At 33.4% G+C, this 27,387-nt stretch overlaps 1 protein-coding gene across 1 annotated transcript; it reads right to left on the bottom strand.

Moving 5' to 3' along the window:
• Positions 1-11,624: 11,624 nt before the first annotated feature.
• On the bottom strand, positions 11,625-27,172 carry LOC143081754 (uncharacterized). The gene is made up of 12 exons (XM_076257491.1): positions 27,054-27,172; positions 24,425-24,460; positions 21,306-21,329; positions 20,181-20,222; positions 19,899-19,925; positions 18,973-19,002; positions 18,089-18,118; positions 15,457-15,537; positions 14,627-14,676; positions 13,256-13,663; positions 12,506-12,707; positions 11,625-11,816 (listed from the first exon to the last, which is right to left on the bottom strand). The coding sequence occupies exons 1-11, from the start codon at positions 27,125-27,127 to the stop codon at positions 12,520-12,522; spliced, it is 990 nt and encodes a 329-aa protein (XP_076113606.1). The 5' UTR covers positions 27,128-27,172; the 3' UTR covers positions 11,625-11,816; positions 12,506-12,519.
• Positions 27,173-27,387: the final 215 nt, after the last annotated feature.

Genomic DNA, 27,387 nt, shown 5'->3' with positions numbered 1-27,387 from the left:
TATCATAACCTTTCCTGTTAGTGTTTGGTACAATGACTACTCAAGTGCAAAATGTAAGGTCAGATTCTGAACAACATCCGTTAATGTGATGTTATAACTAAATACGGCATAAAATGTATTACAGTAACATACTAGTATTTCGTATTGCAAAAATATCAGAATTTAACATGTCAAAAATTATCTTAGTTAATTTTGAGTTTTTTTTCAATTTGTATAGAGTTTCGAAAATGATGTGAAATTGAAAAATATAGAATTGAAAAAAAAAATATAATAGCATTTATATTTTTGATCAAATCATATTTATGATACAGGTTGATTATTTTGTCCAAATATTATTTAAAAGAATTTCAAAAAATTATTTGATTCATTCTAATAATAAGTGTACATGTAAATGTTCCGGACCATATGAGTATTTGGACCATACGCGTATGGTCATGACCATATGTGTATACTCATATGGTCCGACCAGACGCGTATGGTCCGACCGTATGCGTATGGTCGGACCATATGAGTATAATACTCGTTTGGTTATTAACGGGCTGGACCATATGAGTATTTTGACCATATAGGTATTTTTTTATTTACATTCAAAAGTTTAAATAATACAAAATCTTCATCTAAAAAATAAACAATGATGGTAACAAGACAGTGTATTATTTTTGTATAATTCAAATACTACGTAAAAATTAAACATTGATGACAGAGTTAGTTTCATCCCTAATTACATTCTTGTATGTAGGCTTGGGGTGACATTTACTTCCACACGGTATCATAACTCTTTTGCATTTGGAAGTCTTGGTTGTGCACGATCCTTTTCATTTACACCTTTTGTTTGAGAGTGAAAAGCTAGCCTTTTTGTAGCTGCGTACAGTGATATCGAGGTCTTGGTCCATTCCGATATGTCTTCGGTGTTTTTAAAAAGCAATAGATCTCATATATCGTAACATGACTGCAATACACCATATTCACAAGACAAATTAAATAAACTATGTTTCTTTCCAGTGCCTTCAAATCTTGTGTAACAGTTCAAGAAATTCAAGTTACTCGTTATAAAAAAAAATCGGAAATGACCATCGGTTATGACCATTGGTATAAAATGTGTTTATCATAGTTTTCGAATAGTAAAATAAAATAAAATTTACAGTGTGAAACTTCTAATTCTTATTCACCTATTTTTTTTTATAATATAATAATAAAATCATCTATATGATAGCGTCTTTTTAATTAACTGGTAAACCATATAAATAATTTATAAGCTTAAAAAGTAATCTGTAACAGAGTGTTAATTACCCCGACCATACGCGTATGGTCCGACCGTACGCGTATGGTCGGACCATATGAGTATATACCCATATGGTCAGGACCATACGCGTATGGTCCAAATACTCATATGGTTCGGAACATAAACACTGTTCATTACTTTGTATGTTTTTCACCCATATATACCCAGAAAAAATTCCCATAAAATCTAACTTGAGGAAAACTACTCAAAATCAGTATTTTTAATTTCCTATGAAATTAACATTGAAAAAGGGAGATAACTCCGCTAAATTGAGTCTTTTTGTCATTTTTTGGTTGATTTTCTTAAAATTCATGTAGAGTATGATACTTTGACTATATCATGTGTATTATTTAATCTTCTGCTCATGAAATGTAGAAAACCGAAGTGTTATGTGTATTTAAAAATTTATTTTTGCACATTTCCTGTTTACAAAACTTTGAATTTTTCGAAAAACTAAGGATTTTCTTATCCATGGCATAGATTACCTTAGCCGTATATGGCACAACATTTTGGAAATTTTGGAACCTCAATGCTCTTCAACTTGAACTTGTTTGGCTTTGTAAATATTTTTGATATGAGCGTCACTGATGAGTCTTATGATGACGAAACGCGCGTCTGACGTACTAAATTATAACCCTGGTACCTTTGATAACTATTTACACCACTGGGTCGATGCTACTGCTGGTGGACGTTTCGTCCCCGAAGGCATCACCAGCCCAGTAGTCAACATTTCGTTGTTGACATGAATATCCATTATGTGGACATTTTTACAAATTTTCTGTTTAAAAAACTTTGAATTTTTGGAAAAACTAAGGATTTTCTATCCATGGCATAGATTACCTTAGCCGTATTTGGCACAACATTTTGGAAATTTTGAACCTTCATTGCTCTTCAACTTTGAACTTGTTTGGCTTTATTAATATTTTGATATGAGCGTCACTGATGAGTCTTATGTAGACGAAACGCGCGTCTGGCATACTAAATTATAATCCTGGTACCTTTGATAACTTGTTTCATTAAGAAATCGCAAATGTGTGGCTTTGTGGCCATTTTGAAAAAATAATATGAATACTTGGTATTGTTTATACATGTATCTGCAAATTGTATTTGTTCAGCATCTACCTTGTTTAATGAAACTTTAAACCACAAATATATGCTTAATTATTTTTATGAAATTTGAGATTCTTTGTTTTGACATGTTGAAAAATATAGCAAATGGTCAACTAATGAATTATAAAATCAAGGTTGTATTGATAAAATATATGAAAACACCTTTAGAGTTGTTTATTTTACTTTAAAGACGGCATAACAATCAATAATATATACATTCTGTTAAATAGAAGCGGTAAGGTTAAAAAAAATGCAGTGTTATCTACTTTTTCAATGCAAACCTCCATTGGAATTTTAAAATCGTATTTTTTTTACTCAAGTTAGATTTTGCTGGACATTTTTCTGTGTATATTTTGGGTATAATGCTAAAGATTAAAACTTAAAAATCTTCCGTTGTTATTACTTCAAGGTTAGGGTCAAATTTATACTAGATTGACTAAGACTAAGTTAGACTTAGTTATTACCGGTTTAGGTAATATCAATCATGATAACTTCATGCTAGAATTTAAGCGCTAAATTATAGTATTATAATCTATTATTGTCATTCGAGGTTCGCCTTTCCCAAAGTAATTTTTACCTTACTTACCCACCCTTTTAAGACTTTTTAGGAATGAGAATAGTATGTTATGTAGTAAATAGTTTATATGATACATATAAAAAAGAAGATGTGGTATGATTGCCAATGAGACAACTATCCACAAAAGACCAAAATGACAGAAACATTAACAATTATAGGTCACCGTACGGCCTTCAACAATGAGTAAAGCCCATACCGCATATAGTCAGCTATAAAAGGCCCCGATAAGACAATGTAAAACAATTCAAACGAGAAAACTAACGGCCTTATTTATGTAAAAAAATGAACGAAAAACAAACATGTAACACATAAACAAACGACAAATACTGAATTACAGGCTCCTGACTTGGGACAGGCACATACATAAAAAATGTGGCGGGGTTAAACATTTTAGCGGGATCCCAACCCTCCCCTAACCTGGGACAGTGGTATAACAATATAACATAAGAACGAACTATAAAAATCAGTTGAAAAAGGCTTAACTCATCAGATAGACAGAAAATACAAGTGGACGTGGCCGTTTACTTATACATCCCGACACAAAAAGACACAATGAACAGATCTGAGAGTACTCGCAGTTATCTGACAGCAAGTTCAAAGCCATTAATAACTAATAAAAAAAATTATGCCTCTAAGACTAAGCAATCAATCAGTACACATCCAACATACAATGGATTTAGTGTAAAGACGTCATAAACAGCCAGAGAAAAACATGACTTTGTGCAATGCCAAGTTACAGGTATCGACAGATTGTATATCCATGAAAATGTATATGTAAATAACATACTAGTAATATTATGTTAGCTTTTAATCTACTGGTAAAAAGTCAATATGTATACCAATAAAAACAATATTCAATGATCTTATTACAGTGTTGAATAAGTAACCCTTAAGAATAAGTTTATTTAAAGGAGCAACAAGTTTACATGGATCATTTCTAAATTTCCGGGCACGGTTAACAACATTTCCGTAAAAATGAGGATGTGCTATCCCGTTTGAAATAAGTTTTCTACGGGTACAACTAAACTTCAAAACCAAATCTTTATATCTATGGAAAAATTTAGTAAAGGTTTTAAGTAATTAATGGTAACGATATCCCTGGTTTAATATTTACCAGTAATACATAGGTTGCGTTCGTTAAAATCAAAAACGTCACAATAGACACGGGCATAGCGAACAAGTTGTGAAATTTAAACACCGTAAGATGGTGCAAAAGGAACATCACCATCTAAAAATGGAAAATTAACAATAGGGAACGAAAAATCGTCTCTCTAGTCGTCTATTTTGGTGTGTAGTTTCCCGTTTCAAACCGAAATATCTAAATCCAGGAAAGGTCACATATTACCGAATACATTTGATTTATTTAAAGTAAGTTCCATGGGGTAAATTTCAGCAGTATATTGAGAAAATTCTTGATTTTTTAACGAAAAAATATCCTCAAGATAACGGTAAGTGTTGTTGAATTTATCAATTAAATGCAATTTCGACGGGTCTTTACTGAGTTTAGTCATTAACTGTGATTCGTAACAGTACAAAAAACAAGTCTGCTATTAAAGGGGTACAATTAGTCCCCATGTGGATACCTACAACCTGTCGATAAACTTTGTTGCCGAAACGTACATGTATGTATTACTGTAAAGATTTTTTTCTTTAACTAATATAATATTTTTCTTTGTAGATTGTGTTTATATGTGATGGAAGCGGTCAATGACAGCACATTGGACATTTGTAATATTATTTGTAATAATATAAGTTTTCTGTGCTTTCGGGGCAAGCTGATAACCAGTGTTGAGTTTTACTTTATATATGCTTTATGTTCGTTTGAAGTTTTCAATAAGAACATAACTTTGTCTCATGTCAGTACACATTCGACAGAAGTATAAAGTGCATATACCACAACATTTATGTTTTTCTGTGACTGGCCAGCATTCCATTTAGCTCTTCGTTCATTAGATCATCTTGTAAATTTGTTTTTAAACAAATCCCTTACATGTTAAATTATATCATGTTGACGATTCTCCCATCCCAAATAATATAGGGAGCTTGCGTTTTACAGTGTAGATTTATGAAAACGCTCTCACTGACAGTCGAAATTTTGACAATCAATCGAATGCCTCCGGAAAGTAGATATACACGACGAGAGACCGATTTGTTTCAGTTGATGTAACCAACCACGGTCCTTTCCCCCCTAAATGTGGCTCACCGCATTAGATTTATCACCAGGTTTGTGCATGTGTAACATGGCGGATGCTACACGCAAAGCAGGCTCTGCTTGTCGTTTTCGAGCACAAAAGGTCTTCGCCCTTTTTGTTCTTGGTTTGGTATGTGCTGCTCAGTCCTTGGTCTTATTTAATGAGATTTGCTGTTGTTTGTCTTTTCACCTTTTTCGTTTTTTGCCAGGTCATTGTCAGTTTATTTTCAACCTAGGAGTTTAAATATACCCTTGGTATCATTCGCCTCTCTTCTTCATCCCGTCGTTCTCCTAATTTCTGACATCACCGATCACCAAATTTTAATCATAGTTTTGGTGGGTTCGTGTTGTTCAATATTTTGTTTTGGGTTTCATAATATGTTGTTTGTCTAAAAAAAAATATATTAGCATCTTCTATTCTTTTCCTTAAATTAGTTTTGCTTTAATGCATTATTTGCTGTGTAAAATTGGCTATTATTATATTTGTACATGTATTGTAGAATTTTACCCTCAATATTCTACATATTTATAAATACACGTGTACATCAAATGTCAATTTGATAAAGAGAAAAACTATTTCAGATATACACCATCAGCATCGTTAAATGAAGTCACGAATAAAAAGTTTAAAAAGTAAAAATTTTGGATGAAAACCCTCTTTTAAAATTTCGACCGCGCAGTACAAATATTGCCACTTATGACAGTTTATGGCCATTTGTTTTGATGTGTTTTATCGTTTGATTTTTCCATTTGATTAGGGACTTGCTGTTTTGAATTTTCCTCAGAGTTCAGTATTTTGTGATTTTACTTTTTATAAAGGATAGTGTGGTTTCCTGTCTGTACCGTATGGTATAAAAAGTAGATATGGTATGAGTGCAATGAGACAACTCTCCTTCCAAGTCGCAATATATTATATAATAGTTAACAATTATAGGTCAAATTACGGCCTTCGACATGGAACCCTGACTCACACCGAAAAATTATCTATAGAGATCCCAAAACATGACTAGTGTTAAACCCTTCAAACAGCAAAACCCACGGTATAATCAATAAAAGAAATGAAACACCTATGAACAACACCAACACACGACGACCACTTAACAACAGTCTCCTGATTTAATTATGACAGGTGCTAAAAAATGCAGCGGGTTTAAACTAGTTAGATGGTGCCGAACTATCTCCTCTACCGGAGACAGTGGTGTAACAACACAAACCAAGAATCCTCTTTAAAAACAATTAACGAAAAACAAATGTGATAAACAGAAGAAAAAAAAGCCATTCAATTACTGGCTCCTGACTTGGGACTGGCACATATGTATACGCATGTTTCTGTTAAGACATTTTTCTTTGATTCCTCAACTATTTATATATATATATCATTTAAGTATAAACTCTCAAAGCACATTTTGAATACAATTCCTCTACATTGTAAGTAACAAAATGATTACCAATGCTGTAATGTTTCAAAACCGCAAAAACCTATAATCAACTCATTACAAAAAGTGTTGACAGGAATATGATGAACCCAACCATCAGTGTTTAACTGGTCTGGAGGCACAGTCCGCAATTCACAGTGAGCAACAACAGTGAGAAATTGCATAGAAACACTGCTGAAAGGAATTGTAAAATAATGATTCTGGAAGTGTCCCATTTACAAAGCTGCAGCATAAACAAACCCATGGACGTTGTTGCATTGTTTGTCAATATACATAATTACTCTCTAAACAAGAATTTGTCCATAGTAAACGAATGCCCAATTCGCACTATCATTTTCGGTATTTTTTTGTGTTTTTATTTTTTCTACGTTCAGTGGACCGTGAAACTGGGGTCAAACTCTATTTTTTCATTGAAATTATAAAGATTATATCATAGGGAACATGTGTACTAAGTGTAAGGTTGATTAGACTTCAATTTCATCAAAAACTATCTTGACAAAAACTTTAACCTAAGCGGGACAGACGGACTTACAAACAGACGAACGGAATAATGGACAGACGGACGGACAAACGGACGAACAGAAAAGATTATGCCCATAAATTGGGAATAAAAGGACTCATAAAATAATGCTTTCCACATTATGAATCATAAGATAACAATTATTACTGTCCGGATTAAAAACATCTAAGCAGTATAGCTGTGATGAGTAAATGTTTTAGATGAAAACTTAAAAACATTCTAGTGATACGTTCTTGCCTTGGACGGAGACTAAATATGACAAGACATCACAACTACGCATCTTTATTTACTCGTCATCTTAAAGCCCCAGTCCCACTAGACCACGATCGCACCACGATCGCCGCGATCTAAAATAAATTTAGATCGTGGTGAGGTCGCGGTATGAGCGACATGAACATGTTAATTTTCGTTGCTTTCACGATGCTACTACGTCCTAATTACGCTTCTACAACGATCCCGCTACGATTAAACCACGTTCTCACCGCGCTTATTCTGTGACCTCACTACGCTTATAAAGATCTTTCTACGCTCTTCACGTTCTCACTACGACCATACCACGAGTTATCCGATTGCAACACGATCTTACTGCGATTATAGTACGTTCTTACCACGATTATACTACGTTCATACCGCGATCTTACTACGTTCTCAGCAATACCGTCAATATCGTGTTTCATATCAATATAGTTCCATTCCTTCTATTTCTGATTAAAACGGAAATTTCTTGGAAACAATACAGTCATGCCACCAAAATCTACTCGAACACGTGGGCGTGGTGGTAGGGGATGATGTAGAGGCAGAGGCAGAACATCATACTAAACTCCAAATAGTACACAAGAAACTAAAATTTATAATAGTACTAACAAAAGACTAACAAAGGCCAGAGGCTCCTGACTAGGGACAGGCGCAAAAATATTGGGGTTAAACATGTTTGTGAGAACGCAACCCTCCCCCTATACCTCTAGCCAATGAAGAAAAGTAAACGCATAATAATACGCACATTAAAATTCAGTTCAAGAGAAGTCCGAGTCCGATGTCAGAAGATGTGACTAAAGAAAATAAACAAAATGACAATAATACATAAATAACAACAGATTACTAGCAGTTAACTGACATGCCAGCTCCAGACTTCAATTAAACTGATACTATACACATAAGTAGTATAATATCAAGAGATGTCGGAAAGACCAATCAAACCTAAATTACAACCTATTGCTGGTCCATAAAGCTCAAATGACGATATTTTAGTAAACGATAGAAGAGATGACACAGATGTGTCAATATATATAGGAAGATGTGGTATGAGTGCCAATGAGACAACTCTCCGTCAACGTAAAAATCTATAAATTTTATTTAAAGTAAACCATTATAGGCCAAGGTACGGCCTTCAATACGGAGCCTTGGCTCACACCGAACAGCACGCTATAAAGGGTCCCCAAAAAATACAGTGGCGTAGCTTGCATGTATGCTCAGATGCTCAAGCATCCACATCATTTTAAAAAAAAAAATAGCAGCAGTTTAACTCGGAAGTGTCCAAATGTAACAAGGCTGAGGATATGGGGATAACGTCCAGTCATTTTCGAAGCAGCATGCCCGGTCTTTCATTTAGGATAATTTAGTTTATGTAAACAAGATAGTTGAATCGCAATATAGTGTTTTACGTTAGCTTTTGTTTGTAAAAAAAGTCATCGGCTAAGGCAAGCGGAGAGGACTGATACGCAGACCCGTGGACATGTTTCATCTGAAATTGAACCTAGTGAAGAGAAGGCTTCTCATTTGACTATAGCAATTACTGACAACTAAAACACCATATCCTGATATTGTTTCTTGCGATATGGTAAACGCCTTGATAAAAAAAAATTCCCGTTTCTATCTGGGTTCAAATACTAATTTTATTTTCAATCAGTTAAGAACAGGGATCCAATGTTCCCCGTCATGCACAATTACATGTCATATTTTATCTATCAAAGGACAAGGAACAAGAGAATCCCTTTTATTCTTCATCTTTTTTATTTTCAATATCTTAAGAGAAACAAATGCATCACAGGAAATGAAATGGGATTTTCATTACAATTAATATTTCAAAGGGTCATAACTGGTTAAAAATATTTGATTACGACTTATTTTCCAAATTGTCAAAGACATTGCTTATGATATGAGTTTCACTTAATCTGACAAGAATTGTACACATGAGAGTGCTACAATGTAACAAGATCGGATGATCGGATGCCCGCTCTTTTTATGTCTCCTGCAACGCGTTTAGCTCAGTAATCAAAAATCAAAAACCCAAGGTTGTAGACTCAAATTCCTGAAAAGAGAAAGCACTTCAGTTTCTATATTCCGAAGTTCCTAAATTATACAGAAGTGCCGCTGTAATGGGGTCCGTTTTTGATATGTCAAATATGAGATTGGGTGGAAAACTTTAATGTTTATGAATTGAATGATGGTAGTTTCGAGGAAACAATAAAATTTGGTTAACAATAAAAATATATGAACTGGTGCCCGTGGGTATTTTGAATTTAAACAAAAATCTAACTAGTGTCGGATTCTGGGGGAGTACATGTGCTTAAATAAAAAATAATTTTCTGCATAAAAAGCTCCAAAATATTTTTCGCCTCGCTCCGCTCGGTGAAACATCCACATCATTTCAACCCTGGCTACGCCACTGAAATACTAATGTTAAACCGTTTAAACGGGAAAAACCAACGGTCTAATCTATATAAAAACGAGAAGCATGGTTGAGCCGTTAGAGCAAATTGATATATACATTCAGACACACAAAATCTAGGGAGTTTTTTTTATATATTTTATGTGAAAATGACAATAAAAATGATGGTCGTAGTTTGAACGTAATAAGGTCGTGAGAAGAGCGTGATGAGGACGGCAAGGGCGTGCTAGAAATGTACTATGGTCGTGAGCAGCGTGGTAAAGTCGTAGTGGTAGCGTAGTTGGGTCGCGGTAAGAACGTGATGGTCGTAGTAAGGTCGTGATAACGTCGCTGTGAGATCGTAGCGCAATATCTCCGAATAGAATCACGCTTTCGCTACGCTCTCGCTACGATTGTACAGCGACCTTTGCAATCTTACTACGATCTTAGTGCGCTCTCACTACGCTTCTACTACGACCTAATTTCGGCACAACCGCACCACGATTGTTTTGAACATGTTAAAAGTTGGCCACGCTTTTCGCGATCTTGAAGACCTCACCACGACCGTGGTACGACCTTACTGCGACCTACGCGATCGTACCACGATCATCAAAATTTGCATTTTTTTCACAGACCGTAGTGTGATCGTGGCCTAGTGGGACTGGGGTATTACATCTGATTCAACTAAAACAGAATACGAGTGCAACCATACGTCCTTATAAAATGAAACAGCCTGACCTCAAACCGGATTCAATCGTACTACATAACATCTACCCTCCTTGCAAAACGAAAAAGTATACATTTTTTTTTATTATTTCCACATACCCGGAACGGGGTAATGAACATATTCTATTGGAGGCGGTGGCCATTTTTTATTACGTTTTTTTTTTCTTTTTTTTTCTAATTAGCCCCAGTCACACTGTCACGTTTCAAGAGCTACGTTTTACTACGTTTTGAAAGTAATTCGTAACGAAGCGTATCGAAACGCAGTAGAAACGTAAAAAAAACGTATTGACCCTTTGTTAATTACTGGAATTCAACAACAACCGTAGCGAAAATTTAAACGAAGTTGAAACCTAGTAAATACGTACCAAAGCTTATAGGAACCTCACAGAACATGCGTACTACGTAGCATAACGTATCAGTACTTGGTCGAAACGTGGGTCTTCTAGTACTAATACGTAGGAAAACGTCATAAGAACGTGGCACACACCTAGTAAAACCTAGCTTTAAAATAACGGGACATTTTTATTCAAAACGTAGCATTTGCCAACGTAGTAAAACGTGACAGTGTGACTGGCGGCTTTAATATAAGACCATAAATAATTATTAATCATAGGGAAAAAAGTAAATTTCTTAACTTGAAATGACTTCATCCTGAATGTATCATTCCTTCATGTTATTCAGAACACTTATTTTTAAAATAGTTATTACAACAATCAAATCATCGAGAAAAACGGGAAATTATTTTAGAGGGTTGAAATGTAATTTTATAATCCATAACACAGAAAACATTTCGCTAGAAAGGCTATAGATTCAGTAATTCAAACCCTGCTATAAAACCGGAAGTGATATCTTATAATCCCGAAACATGTGCTTATATATAACCGTCATTTCGAGCAGCCAAATTTTTTTATGGTTCAAACAACGCGATGTAAATACTGGTAAACTTTTACAGTCTTTTGCGACACTCCCAAGTAATCAACTAAGTTATCCCGGCGACCATAAAAGTTTTGCACTGATGATACTATTTCAGGCTTAAAGTGTAATATCAGTTCTACAACCATACACTTTTTTGTTGGATAAGTGTATAGGCGTTTGTATCAGTTTCCCTTCTGTTTAAAATACATATAAAATGAAGCAGAAGTGCAGATAGCATTTATTAAAACGATGTTCTGATATAATACAATAATGAATTAGTCAGAAAAAAAGGTGATACACTTATAAAAGAAAACACAAAAAAAGTATTAAAAAGTAATAATAAATTGGAATATATAGAAGACGTTTATGAAGTTCCATGAACTCAAAATATATCGATGAAGTCCTTTAAGTTCTGAAAAAGAATAATATATATCACTGTTGATTTAAAACAAGCACAAAAAAAGGTTGTGTCAATATGATTTGGTTTATTGAAAAATAAAAATTATTATTTAACACAATAATATATTTTTCATAATGAAAATCGGTTCAATTTATTTTCTTTTCAGTATTTCTATATTTCTTCATTTCTTAATATTTGTATTTGTCAACATCTTTGTTATTTTACTCTTTTAATGCTGTTTTTTTTTTCAATTTCCCGAAATTTAAAAAAAAAATATTATAACACGTGTATGTTTTTCAGTTTACAAGTCAAATATCAATTAATTAATTAAATTTAAATATAAATTTTGAATTCATTCGTTCATGAATGCCTGACCTCCAATCAAAGAATTTTTGGAATAATTGCAATATTCAAACAAAAACAAGAAATATGTAGGAATGAATAAAATGATTTTATCCATAATCTAAGAATTTAGTGCGTCCGCGGGTCGTGCTTTTTCTAGTTTCATCTTTCAGGATTTTTAATTTGGATCAGGATTTTTAATTTGGAGGTTAGGGATATATGAATAACTGAAAAATTGAGGAGCTTAAAAAAAACGTTTTCTGAGGATATATGCATGTCGAAGTTGCATGCATAGCACGAGACCATTATCCAGTTTGAATCCGGTCTCGTTTGCTTCCTTTGAAGCTTAATTTCCTCACCTGATAGTATATAGTTAAGCATTACAACTAGAGACAAAGTCACATGTTAATTTCTGTTGACACCATTCAGTTCCAGATGCACATGGCATTATAAATGCAACGCCATTCAGGTCACACTGGAGGAAATGCGTTGGACAGCTAGTTCCGAAGTATAACTCTACTGGATCTTTTGCTATACCGTTAGCACATATGTCCTTCAGATCTACAATGTTAGCAAGAAGACCATTTTCATTTTTCATCTAAGCCATATTGTTATGTGAATGACAGCTAAAACATATAGACTAGCATTGTTTTGTATAATTAGTGTAAAATATTCAACTATCGGGAAACAGGAAGTGGCTTCACGTCGGATGTAAAAAATGCTTACACGCTACAACTCCACATTACCAAGTTTCAAACCAAAATATTAAACCAATTTATATCAAAGAAGACAATACAACTTTAACAACAGTTTTTTTCTAACCGTCTTACGGATAGACAGACGAACGGGGTCGAGTTGTTACTAGTCTTGCTTTTGCCGTTGGCGACTCAAGTAAAAATAAAGAGCTCTCAAAAATGTAAAACAGTACAATTACCTAATGGTTTTATCCCCCTATCTATGTTAACAATAATGCAACAATATAATGCAATATTATCTCAGGCAATGCCAAATAGCACACATAAGTACAAATCTCACACTAAGAATTAATGAGTACGACAAAGAGTGATTATTTAGATATTGGAACACTTCTTTATTATCTGTCAACTCACCTTCTGGGTTTTCAGCTTCCCTGCAGTCATTATTGAGCATGACTAAGTCGTTATCTTCTCCATCTCCTCCGCCACCATCTCCACCATCTCCACCATCTCCTCCATCACCATCTCCTCCATCACCATCTCCTCCATCACCATCTCCTCCATCACCATCTCCACCGACATCTCCATCTCCACCGCCATCTCCATCGCCATCGCCATCTCCATCGCCATCGCCATCGCCATCTCCATCGCCATCTCCATCGCCATCTCCACCGCCATCTCCATCTCCGTCCCCATCTCCTTCTTCATCGTTATCTCCTTCTCCATCACAATCTCCACCGTGATCTTCTACATCGTTATCCCCACCATCTCCACCATCTTCTCCTTCATCTCCACCACCGTCAGATCCATTTCCATATGAATCTGAAATCCCAATAAATAAAAAAAAAGAAATTTGTATAAACTCTTCATTCAGTTGATAGTTTTAGTTTTAGTTTGTTACCTGGAATTGTGTTTGTTTAATCTAATTAGGATATTAAATGAAACTATTAAACATTCGGTTATTAAGTGTATTATAATTTTGATATTGTATATGTTAGCGGTAATAAGTGAAATTAGGCATTAAGCTTAAAATATGTAATCGTGCATCTTTCATATCCTTTAAATATTTTATTTTATTACTGCAATTAACATACGTTTAAAAATGAAAAAAATATGATATTTTACTGATGCAAAACTACAGGGCCCAATTGCATCCTAAATATAAAATAGAAGATGTGGTTTGATTGTCAATGAGACAATATATATATTTTTTTTCTTGTTTATTGTTTCCGTTAAGCTTCTATGGCATACTGTGCATATTTCCTCTATTTTTCAAATTTCTCATTTTTTTTTAGTTAGGGGTGTACAATATAAAAATATATATTTTGATAACTATTGACTACCAGTTGTGTTGGGGCTGTAGCACCTATACTTTCAACAAGAACACACAAAACTCTATTTCTTTTGCACCTTTGAATTTCTTTAACTGATTCTCAATAAATATTAGAAATAAAAAAGCTGTGTTACGACATATCTATTCAAGATTCTCTCCGATACGTAATAATGAAACTCATAGTAACTCAAACCGATTGGACCCATAGAAGGGACGTGTGGATATATGAAATATATTAAAGTTGTGTTATCTCGATCACTTATCAATCCTTTACCAAACGCTAATTTCGCAATGAAATGAATGGAATATTTGCCACTGAACGTTAAACACCAAACAATGAATCAACCTTTTATATACTAAGCCAGGATAGACATTCACTCACAAACTGTAAAATAATCATAAAAATGCATTGATTACAATTTTAATCGGAAAATCTTTGCATAGTTACGTACCGTCAAATGGGTAGTAGCATCTTGTTTTTTTGAAGAAGTACCTTTTCACCCTGTAGATGTATTAAAAAGATAATCATTATCGCAATTTGAATAACTGTATCGACAAAGTATAAATAATGTTATCAAACGGGAAAGTTAAATTCATATATGAAGTTTCAAAAAGCTGATTGTTAACAATGACATAAAAATAACATATTGATAGTGTACTTCATGTCTATTTTGTTTTAAGTGATTCACAAACACCCTGCCACGTTCAGTCTGTGTTTCTGTTGGATGTTTTTCTGCTTTGTATCGATCTGATGTGCTAAGCCCTTTTCAACTGATTTTTATAGTTTGTTCTTGTGTTGTGTTGTAACACGTCTGTGCCAGAGTTAAAGGGTTAAACATGTTCTTTATCTTCCTGTCCCAAGTCATAAGAATGTAGTTTAGTGGTTCACAGATTCATGTCTGTTATATTTATTTTATGTAAATTGTTGTGCTATAAATTATGCCGTTAGTTTTTTCAATGATTTGTTTCATATTTGTCATGTCGGAGCCTTTTATAGCTGACTAAATGTTATGTGTTTTTTTCATAGTTGAAGGCCATACGGTTTGCCTACAATTGCTTTCATCCACTTTATTTGAAATTTGGTGAATAGTTGTCTCATTGGCAATCATACCACATCTTCTTATTTTATATAAAAGTTTCCAGCACGGAGCTGTACTATTAGATCATAGTTATCATTTGGATTATCAGAAAAGCTCTTAAAATAGCAAGTACCTCATATTAGTAGAAAGTTATACTATAATTCTACTGTTCCTTCATGTATTTAAGACCAGTTAAAACTTACTTTGAACATGTCTTCATTCTTCTTTTTCCTTTCGTGCACATGGTGATTATCTTCACAGAAACACGTTTACACTGACATCGTCTGTAATATTTCAAAATTGATATTACACAACGATTAAAGATACCATTGAAGTTCAACTTCTGTTAACATAAACGTTAGTGCTGTTATAGTTGAGAAGAATCACACGTTTTTTAGGTGCGGGATATAGGGAATAAAAAGTGGGATCTGGGGAAAAAATAAGGAAAACAGTGAGAAGTGGGAAAACAATACAAAAAAGCGGGATTTAGAAAATGAGCACCCCTGTGTCACTCCCTCAACATAGTTGTTACAGATCATTCCGACATTAAGACTTTTAATAAGTGTCTACCATGTCTACTGTCTGTGATGGGTTTTTCTATCGAGCACAATCTAACTTGGGTCGACGGAACAAATGTCAAATATTAAAGATAATTGAAACTCATCTATACTATTAAACGAGAAGACCTCATTTTGGGTGTCGCTTCTCCTCCTTCCAAAATAAATTAATCATCATGCCTCTGTGTCCTATTGGTAACATGTATAGTCGCATTTGTCATCCATTCTTATGATCATTCAGTTGGGGTTATTTTGGGATAAAAACGAAAAAGAATGCGTCCGGATATTTTCCCGTCATTGGACAAAACTTTAAGTCAGATTAGACTTCCGGTTTGTGTTTTTCTGTACTTTGAACATACAAAGACTATGAATTAAGTATATAAATTTTATTTCTGCTGTCATTTTGAGTTCTAGCATGTATCATCCTTGCTTAACGTGTTTCAGTTTGGGTTATTTTGGGAGGAAAACGAAAATGAATAATATTTGCTATTTACTATCAATTAGTTTACAGTGGATCCAGAACTTTTCATAAGGGAGGGGGCACTGACTGACCTAAAAAGGGGGGGGGCGTTCCTCTCATGCTTCAGTGATTCCCCATATATATAATCAACAAATTTTTTTCAACGAAATGGGGGGCAGGGCCTCCAGCCCCCCCCCCTGGGATCCGCCTATGGTTTATAGTCAACGGCGGTCACTGCGGATATATTTCTGTATATACTTACATGTATACATTTACTATGAATAACTGTATTTGTTATAATTTACTATAAATTCCTTTTCTGTACCTTGAACATACAAAGACTATGAATAAAGTATATACATTTGCTATCTGCTATCATTTTTGGTTATTTTGGGAGGAAAACGAAAATGAATAATATTGGCTATTTACTATCAATTAGTTTACAGTGGCGGATCCAGAACTTTTCATAAGGGAGGGGGGAACTGACTGACCGAAAAAGGGGGGGGGCGTTCCTCTCATGCTCCAGTGATTTCCCATATAATCACCAAAATTTTTTCAACGACCCCCCCCCCCCCCTTGCGACCCGCCTATGATTTACTATCAACGGCGGTCACTGCGGATATATTTCTGTATACATACATTTACTATGAATAACTGTATTTGTTATAATTTACTATAAATTCCAATGGTTATCTTGGGGGGGGGGGGGCTCTATACTATTCATGGCGTTCACTGATGTATATTTTTGATACCTCTCCTGAAATTCTCTGTATAGTAATTTAATTAAAGTATATATGCATGTTCATAGAATACAGAAAAACAGAAGCTATAAAAATCGGTATTTGGAAAATAGGGGGAGGGCAAAAAAATGGGCCCAGTCCCTAATTACCTTTGACTTTTGACACCTCTCCTGAAATTCTCTGTATAGTAATTAAAGTATATATGCATGTTCATAGAGTACAGAAAAACAGAAGGTATAAAAATCGGTATTTGGAAAATAGGGGGAGGGCAAAAAATGTGCCCAGTCCCTAAGTACCTTTGACTTTTGATATCGCTCCTGAAATTCTCCAGTCAGTATAATTTTTTTTACAGTTTACATACGCTCTATTTCCCCGCGATTTCGCGGGTGTGTTCTAGTATATTTTAATTGTGGGAGGTGATGGTCTAGCGTTTAATCTATAGTTGGGTTGCTGTTTAATGAGAAGATGAACTTCCAATGGTTATTTTAAAAGGATTGTAACAATCAAAATAATTGTTTACTTAAATGTCTTTTTGTCTGTGTGTATTCATACATTTTATTCAGATCTACTTTCAGGTATGGTGATGATGTGTGAACAAACTAAAACAATATGCTTACAAACTAAAGACCTTACCACACTGAGCAATGATTTGAAATCAATTGTAACAAACAAATGGAATCCGAAGATTATAAATAAAGTTTCGTCATGATAAATTGATATTTCCTTATATTATAAATCAGTGGAGAGAAAGGATACAAAAGGGTCAATTAAAAATCGTATCATAAGTTGCATTCGTTAGTGTCATAATTAAAGATATAACGGCAGATTAATGGTTACAACGCTGAAACATGTCTGTGGTCAGTGGGTCAACTGTCCCACAGATTAACAAAAAACGGTCAACCAAATCATAATATCGTCCGCGAACTTTCAAAAATATTACTGTATTTTTTACAGTTTGCTCTAGGATTCTTATTTATGAAAATATTCAAACTTTTATAACTGAGCATGACAATATGATTGTCACTTAGGTTTTAGAAATTATATTCTTAACAGGCGTCTAAGATCTACATCGTTTTACCGTCTCCTGTTTCTTCTGCATTTTCTTCCGCTGTAAAAATAAAGGAGAAACATTAGCAATGATATATATTTTATAAAATGGCATGATACTAAACCCCTAACGGAAGGGATTGTACTTGGTAGTCATATGATGAAGACATAATCTTTCAATCAGTTTAATTTAGGTCTGGAGCTGACATGTCATTGTAACTGCTAGTAGTCCTTTATTACTTTATTTACCATTGTCATTTTGCTTAGTTTCTTTTGTTACCTATTCTGACATCGAGTTTTACTGTGCGCATTGCTATGTGTTTCTTTATTCTTAATTGGCTAGATGTATAGGGGAGAGTTGAGACATGATTAACCCCGCCGCATTGTTGCGCCAGGAGCCTCTGGCCTTTGTGAGTCTTGTATGTTTTTTAATTTTAGTTCATTGATATGTCAATTTTCACTGAACTAGTGCAAAATTTTATTTAGGGGCCAGCTGAGGACCACCTCTAGGTGCGAGATTTTTCTGGCTGCGTTGAATACCAATTGCTAGCCTTCGGCTGTTGTCTGCTCTTTTGTCGGGTTGTTGTCTCTTTGACATATTCCCCATTTCCATTTTCAATTTAAATGTAGTGTTTCCGATGTATTTGAATTAATTTCAGCCTCCTATATTGTTTGAAAATTTTCATTTCAACTTCTTTTATTTGAAATGTCTAGTATATATATATGAAGTACCAAGGTGTTGCATATTATTATGATATTTACAGGTTGTTAGGTGGGGTTTATGTTTATTGTAGAATGGGTTTTTTTTTCATTTGCTCTTAGAGCCTTTCTTTTACTAGCTTGAATTTTTATAATTTTTTAACTAGATTTTAGACATTAATTCTTAACAGTTGACAGAGATCTACATAAATTTACCATTTCTTATTTCTTTTGCCTTGTCGTCCACTGTTGAAATAAAGAAGAAAACTTTAAATGTATAATGTACATGTGGATAATTTTATGATGTTAACCACTTTTTACAATCTGTGGATATTAGATAAAAACTATTAGTTATCAATTATATCCTTTTCACTATTTTTATAATTACATTAGATGTATGTTTCATTATAATACTTTATTCTAATTAGCTAACAGCACATCACGTGTTATTCCGTAAGCAATTGTATCACTCAATAATACTTTTCATTCATGATAGCACGTGGTCCCACAATAAAGTGCACAGGTGAATTAAATAAAAACAATATAAAATTCGTTTTTTCTTGATCATAGCTAAAAACATGTAATTATAAGTATTGAATGCTTCTTTTTGTAACTTCATAGGGTTGTAAAAGCGTTGACCGTGCGCACATTTTTAGAATGAAGCGCTTCCGCGCTTCATACAAAATGTACTTCGGTCAACGCTTTTACACCCCAATGAATTTACAAAAAGAAGCATTCAATTCTTAAATAATGTCCATTTAAAAATGGTTTTATACGTAGAAATAAAACAAGTTAAAACATTTTATAAAACATTGAAAGTTTAAGAAATACTTGTTCTAGAAAAATTCAATACTGGTCTTGTTTTGAAAATTAAATTATTTTGAACATCTACATTGTATGTGTCGATACCTCTGCTGGTTGACTATCAGTCCCACAGGGTATCACTAACCCAGTATCCAGCATTTTTGTACTGACATGATTATATAGTACACATTTTTTTATTTTAATTGTTCTTATACATTCTTCGCTTTCAAATATTAAGCTTTGGGCGTTCCAATTAAGGTAAATCCCGAACAGCATTTATGACGCATGGAATTTATAACGTAATGTTTTCATTTTATATGATATATTGTATATCTTACCTGTGACTTTTTTTAGCTTCAGAACCTCTGAAATTAAAACACATACTGCTTTAGTGAGATATGCAAAACATAATGCTTTGAAATATGCCAAAATAATGCTTTAGTAAGATATGCAAAACACAATGTTTTGTTATATGCCAAAAATAATGCCTAAATGAGATATGCAAACAAAGGCTGGCAATTTCATGTTATGTTTGTAATTCTGTCAGACTAGTGTCACAAATGTATATACCAAAACGGTTGATACAATGTCAATAAATGTACTATGAATGACACACTTACCCGGTTTGTTGTGTACCCCTCTTTTCCCTTCTAAGACTTTTTCTAAAATTAAATAAAGAATCATGTAATCTTCAAAACTACTTTGTTCTTATAAGTTTGCATGTATCTTTTAAGTTGAGATGTTTTATCCGTTAAAGTAGGTATCATTTTACGGACGCCATGATGAGTTGGTTGACCGTTTCACAGATTATATCGGATATGTTCCTTATGTCGTAACTACAATGCCCTTTTTTCACGAATGTGACCGACCAAATTAGAATATTTACCGAATTTTTAATAACATAAGCAACACGACGTATGCCCCATGTGGGACATGATCTGCTTACCCTTCCGGAGCATCTGAGATCATCCCTAGTTTTTGTTGGGGTTCATATTGCTTAGTCTTTAGTTTTCTATGTTTTGTCTTCTGTAATATTATTTGTCTGTTTGTCTCTTTTTTTTTTTGGCATGACGCTGTCAGTTTATTTTCAATAGTTTCAATGAGTTTGACTGTCCCTCTGGTATAATTTCGTCCCCGTTTGTCTTGGATTGTAACCTTTGATATCCATATATAATTACAGATTGAGACAGGCATGTCTAAAACTTTTCTACACTGCACAACTTGATATTTTGCTCTATGCAATACTACTTAGTTGATATTTGACGCTACATTCTTTTTACGGATAAGTCAAAAGAACTTGATTATAGTCTATCCGAGCACGTTTTGATACAGTTTGATATCTGGTGTTGCTCTATTTCAACCTTTCTTCTGTTTTTATTTTTTAACAGTTTTTAACCTGCTTAACTCAACTTATTTATTTATATATTGCTCTTGTAAAATTTTGACAAAATCGTTAGCTTACCGTGGATATAAAACATTCATGTAGTTCACGATGTGATTTTTTTTTTATCTTATTAATGGTGGAGGACACAAGTTTTGATGAAAAAACTTGCCAAATTGGCAGATATGACTAAACAGTACTAACGTAAATAAAGTTGTGTTGTAGTCGTATCTTCATTTCAAATATAACATTTTACAAGTAATAAAGACACAATCTGTAAAAGATAAAAATTCAACAAAATGTATGACTTTGTAATTGTTCCTATTAAAAGAAATGAATTAAAGAAGAACATAAAGCAACTCACTCGGTACTCTCACTAACAGCTGTCCTGAAAAATAAAGACAATATATTTAATTATAAGTAAAATTCAAAATATCAAAACTGATTAATAGTTGATAACCTTGACCAACCTATTTTATAAAGTCTTTTTTTTTATTGTTTTTTTTTTCCATAGTTCTATAGTAGAATACGTCGCTTTTATTCCACTTTACTGTACTCGTGCGAATAATCAATTGTTTTAATAACGCGTAAATAAAATAAAAATCCACTCAGAATGAAAAATCCCACTGATCAATTTTGATATACGTATCCTCGCTTGTATTCGAGAGCAATAGGAAAGGACCATATTGATTTGAGCTACTTTTATAAAACTTTGTAACTGAAAATCTAAATGGTCTGTGGTAATCTTGGAATTATCTAATTTGATACACATATTAAATTTTTAAACTTTAAGATTGGTCTGCTTTATACATCACATACATTAGCAAATCGATAGTGACAAGTATTTATTGCACTTTAAACAGCAAAAGATGAAATTGAGAAAGGAAAATGGGAATTCGTGAAAGAGACAAAAACCCGACCAAAGAGCAAAAACCAACCGAAAGCCACCAATGGGTCAATACAGCAAGGAAATCCCGGCCCCGAAAGTGAGTTTCAATTGTCCCCTTAACTAAAAGTTTACTAGTTCAGTGATAAAGCCTCGGTCACACCTTACCGAATAGCACGAACGGACGCGTAACGGATAAAATAAAAATTGTCCGTTGACAAAATTGTTATCCATTGGGAGTCCGTTGATGTACTGACCGAATAAAACGGACGTGTAACGGATGCATAACGGACACACACCGGATATACAACGTACGAGAAACGGACACGTACCGGACAGAACGGATGTCGAAGGTACATCCAACGGACGAGTACCGCATAAAACGGACACCTAATGGAAGGATACCGGATAAAACGGATGAACAAGATATACGGAAAAATCAAAGGCGACAATAATAATACATGTAAATCGCATATATATTCAAAATGTTTCTGCGTAACTGGTTTTGGTTTATTCTTCAAAATTCCGCTAAAGGGCTGTGTCTGGCCTAATTAAGAACTGCTTGAATGTGAAGACGTGCCTATACTCTAAGATCGATTATGAATAAGAATTCATGAACCTTAAGATATCTGACATACCAATAATTGGCATTTCTGACGCGAAAATTTCAATTTGCATTTATCCGTTTCAGATCCGTTCATCATCCGTTTTATCCGGTAGACGTCCGGTAGAAGTCCGTTTCTCATCCGTTCAACATCCGTTTTATCCTTTAAACGTCCGGTAGAAGTCCGTTGGTGAATTTATCTTCCAGACCTCCAACGGGTGTATTACGGACACGTAACGGATACAATACGGAAACGAAACGGACGAGTACCGTACAAAACGGAAACGAAACGGACGAGTACCGTACAAAACGTTCTTGAAACGGACATTTTATCCGTTGGACGTCCGTTCAAAGTTTTGAACATGCTCAAAATGTTCCACCGGACAGAACGGACGCCGACGGATAAAACGTACGCTTAACGTACATGCAACGGATATGGACGGACGTCTAACGGATAAGAACGGTTATCGGACCACAGATGAATTATCACGTTGTGATTGGTTAAATGCCGTCACGTGGTGACCCCCTATGAGACCGTATGGGGTTAGTAAGTTTCATATGAGGTTCATGACGCGTTAATGGCGACGTCATCTATTAATGTTGTTGTGTTTCATTGTTTATTTTTCAACAAAACGCCGCAGAAAAAGTCCAGCGTCCGATAAATTCGTTATACGGTTAACTACTGACCCCCTACGGATCCATAGAGGGTGAATAAAATTCATAGGGGACTCGGCCTCCGGCCTCACCCCTATGGATTTTACTAACCCTCTATGGATCCGTAGGGGGTCAGTAGCGAACCATATAACTTATAACGTCTAACGGACATGAACGGATTGAAAAAAAAAGTTATCCGTTAGGCGTCCGTTCGAGCTATCTGGTAAGGTGTGACCGAGGCTTAATAAATGCCATACTAAACATATCGAAAACATATGAAATTCAATGAACAAAAATTCAAATTCATACAAGACTAACATAGGCCAGAGGCTCATGACTTAGGACAGGCACAAACATGCGGCGGGGTTAAATATGCTTTTTGAGATCTCAAACCTCCCCTATACCTCTAGCCAATATAGAAAAAAAACACATAGCAAAACGTACAGTAAAACTCAGTTCAGTTTAAAAGAAGTCAGTCCTATGTCAGAATTGGTAACAAAAGACACAAAGGAAAAAGGTAATTATATTACTTGATATTTCCATTGTGTAATTCTCATTTACAATTAGAAGCAAGTAACTTTCACTCAAACGATTGGCCCTATTACTCGGTTGAGACTATTTTTAAGCTTGTCATACTCACTGTACGACTGTCATACAAGTGAGAGGTTTACCTTGTTTTAAAACCAGGTTAAATACACCATTTTCTGCATAAGAAAATGTCTGTACAAAATCAGGAATATGACGGTTGTTATCCATTCGTTTGATGTGTTTGAGCTTTTATTTTTGGTTTTTGATTAGGGACTTTCCTTTTTTGTATTTTTCCACGGAGTTCAGTATTTTTGTAATTTTACTCTTTTATTGAATAAGCTCTGCGAATGAAGGGCTCTTTGGTGTCTAAATTCAAGACACAATTCATTCCCCCATTTACCAATGCCAATAGGATCTTTAAGTTATTCACTTACTTAGTTTTGTATAAATGTTAATTTGTGCTCAACCCGAATATGCCTAAAATATGGTCGAAGCAGTTTATTAAGGTGGTACCCAACACTACAGGGAGATGACTCTGTAAAGTCAGCTTAACGTTTTAATTACGTTGTGTTGTAAAGGGAATATTAAGCTTCTCAATGATCCAAATTGGTGTTTGTCAAACTGCTATATAACCAGTGTAATTTTTCTGACAAAATGGTTGATTCAAAATTTTTGAAATTTTTATATTTTTGTTAAAGGGTTAAAGTAAATAATTTGACAAAATTTTATGAAAATTAAACGAGCCAAATTAATTTTAGTGAAAGTGTTGGGTACCACCTTAATGACTCTAAGACACATTCAAAATACTCACCTGGCTTGTTTTCTTGTACTGATGTTTCTTCTGTATCTGTTAAAATTAATAAAACTAAAATAAACAGACTAAATAAGAAGAAAATATTGGAAACAGTTACCTTCTATTGACATAGATACAAGAGAAATGTAAAATTTACTTTAGAATGTCGTCCGGATATCTGCAGCAGTATGCTACAAAATGTGATCGATTTTTTTTAAAGAACTTCCTTTACTTTACTTGTTAAATTGTTTTTGTAATAATTTATGATTTTTTTTTTTTTTTAATTTACAAGGCAAATATTCCTTTAACAATCATGATAATGACAATTGTTTTCCGAGGTTTTTTTTTAATCAAAATGGAGACACAAAAACATTGCTACAAACATTTATTATTTTAATTTTAAAGATGGGTCCTCAGTAAAAGTTAACGGAGTGTCAACTTATCAGCGTATTTCATATTATATGCACATTTTGACTTGATATGGCAGTAAAAATATAGCATAAGCATTTTTTTTTTTATTAATAGTGAGGTTAATATTTAAATTGAAATTTTACGGTTAGAATAAAAACTAAAGAAATCAAAACTACCTTCTGTGATCGTCTACTTAGAAGACAATTGATTAGTTGTACTTGAAATCGATCTTTTTATACTCAGCCGTGAAACAGTGACATGATATATTTTTTTATAGACAATTTCTTATGAATTGATTAATATTCTGTTTATTATTCCCCATACAGTCAATTGGATTCAATACAATAAAAAAAAATCGTAAGACTAGTGTCGATGTGTCTTTATTTTTTTTAATACATATGCAAATGTCAACTAAAATTATCATTTTTCATTTTATAACTTTCATACCACTAAATTCCTTTTTTTTTTATCTCATCAGAAAACAACAAATCACCCGTGAAGACTAGTACATTAAAAAAAATGTATACTAATCCAAAGTTTAAATGAAAGTCAACATGAAACGTAACACTTGCATTAACATAATGATCGTTCAGCAAAAAATCCAGGGTTTTCCGTGTTACTTTAAATACAAGAAAATATGTAAATATGTAAATAATGTTTATAAAAAAATTTAATTTTTAAATAACTAAAATCCTTCAATTTTTAAAAGTCAATATCTACATTTTCCAAACGTAATTTGTCAGTCCACATTAATTGTTCGTTTTCATTTTCAACACTCTTACTTGGCTATGTTAAAATTATTTGGATGAAACACTTGGCAAAATGTTAAACCTACGATCGTTATAAAGCTTTAACTATCAAGTGTATATCAAATCAAATCAAATTATAGTCTTAATAGTAGTATAACTCTGTTCGAAATTTATAAATCGATTGAGAAAAAAAATCCGGGTTACAAACTTAAACTGAGGGAAACGCATTAAATATAAGAGGAAACCTCTCTACATGTATAATACAAACATGAATACAATATCTACAGCATGTTTTGATTAAAAGTACAAAACAATCTTAAAACATTCGATAGCCACTATCAAAAGAGTTATAAGAGACTTTTACAAAAAAATGGACAAATCGATAAAAATAAAAAAAAAACACTCTTTTTTTAATCTATATAAAACATTCTTCCTTTGAATTAAAATATCATGGCAGATTTCGGCATTATTAAGGCACAAAAAAGTATGGTAAATAAGAATATAAGTTTTTCATTATCAGTAAAGTCTAAAAACAAAAACTACTTTTAAAAGAAACTGCTCTAGTAAAAAGCTCTTGTCTTGCATGTGAATATAAATAGCTTAGAGTAAAATATGTTTCTCATCTTCAACGAGTTTCTGTTGCATACATGAATCATTAAAACAACATCTATTTTTACATAAAACACCTTCATATATGTCTGTTTTAATTCTTTAAGGCGCCACACCACATTCATGCAGTAGGTGTTTGGTTTACCATTCAATTCTGCATTAGCAAATATACAATAACGCACATTTTTTAGCAAAATTAATAATGGTTCAAACTGACGATATATAAAGGCAATAGTTACATGAAAAATTCGAATGGAATTAATTCCGGGACCGGTTCCTCCCTTATCCTCTGACTTTATTGAATTGCCGGCCATTTTTATCATATTTTGTGTTGTAATTCTTCATCAAAAGACAAATTTACTCATTTTGAATTTGGATGCTTTAAAGCACAAAAAATTACAAAAATAATTAGAATTTGCAAAAAATCTGTCAAAAATTCATTAAAAATATGAAGCACAGATTTACTTTTAAAAATTTGATATCAATAAGATAAGATAAGATATTTTTTATTTCAATTGAAGTGCCCATGATGACTTACGTAATTTCTTTTATAATTGAGAGACACAATTAATTTTGACAATCATATATAAATATGGACATAATCACCTTATTTTGTTACCTTAAGCCACAGCCAGACCAACAAATAATGGGAAAAAAACCAATTAAACCTATTGCTTGTGTTTAACACTTTGAAATTTTTAAAACTTCTCGCAATTTGATTTAAATAAGTCTTTTCTACAAACAATATACAATATAGATAGACATCTTTTCAAGTCAAGTCATCAATTTAAAAACAATCTCTAAGCAAATCATATATTGTAGAAAGTGCCATTAGCTCTTTAAAAAAAATTTCAAACGTTATATTACAGTAACTATACCTTTTAAGGCCTTCCACTTCGACACTGACGACAATAATTACCAACAAAATACAAAGTATTGATAGTTTGGACATCTTGTATCGTTGCCTCGTTGATTAAGACTGATGTGGAACTATCAAAGTAAGGGAGTTAAAGTTAAAATTGAAGTTGAAGTGCGTAATAACCGAAAATTCTTTTCAATATGTTAACAAATGAAATGCAATAGCAATTTAGTCTACCTTTAATAAAATTTGCACAGGCTGTTGGTTCTAAACTCAGACCTTGCATAATATCTTTTTTTTTTTTTGTGAAGTAAATTGCAAATTAAATTTTAGTTATGATGAAGCATTTCTAT

Source organism: Mytilus galloprovincialis, chromosome 1, assembly GCF_965363235.1.
Source record: "Mytilus galloprovincialis chromosome 1, xbMytGall1.hap1.1, whole genome shotgun sequence".
NCBI classification, from domain to species: domain Eukaryota; kingdom Metazoa; phylum Mollusca; class Bivalvia; order Mytilida; family Mytilidae; genus Mytilus; species Mytilus galloprovincialis.
The sequence above is the reverse complement of the archived record's forward strand: the minus strand, read 5'-3'. Positions and strand labels throughout refer to the sequence as shown.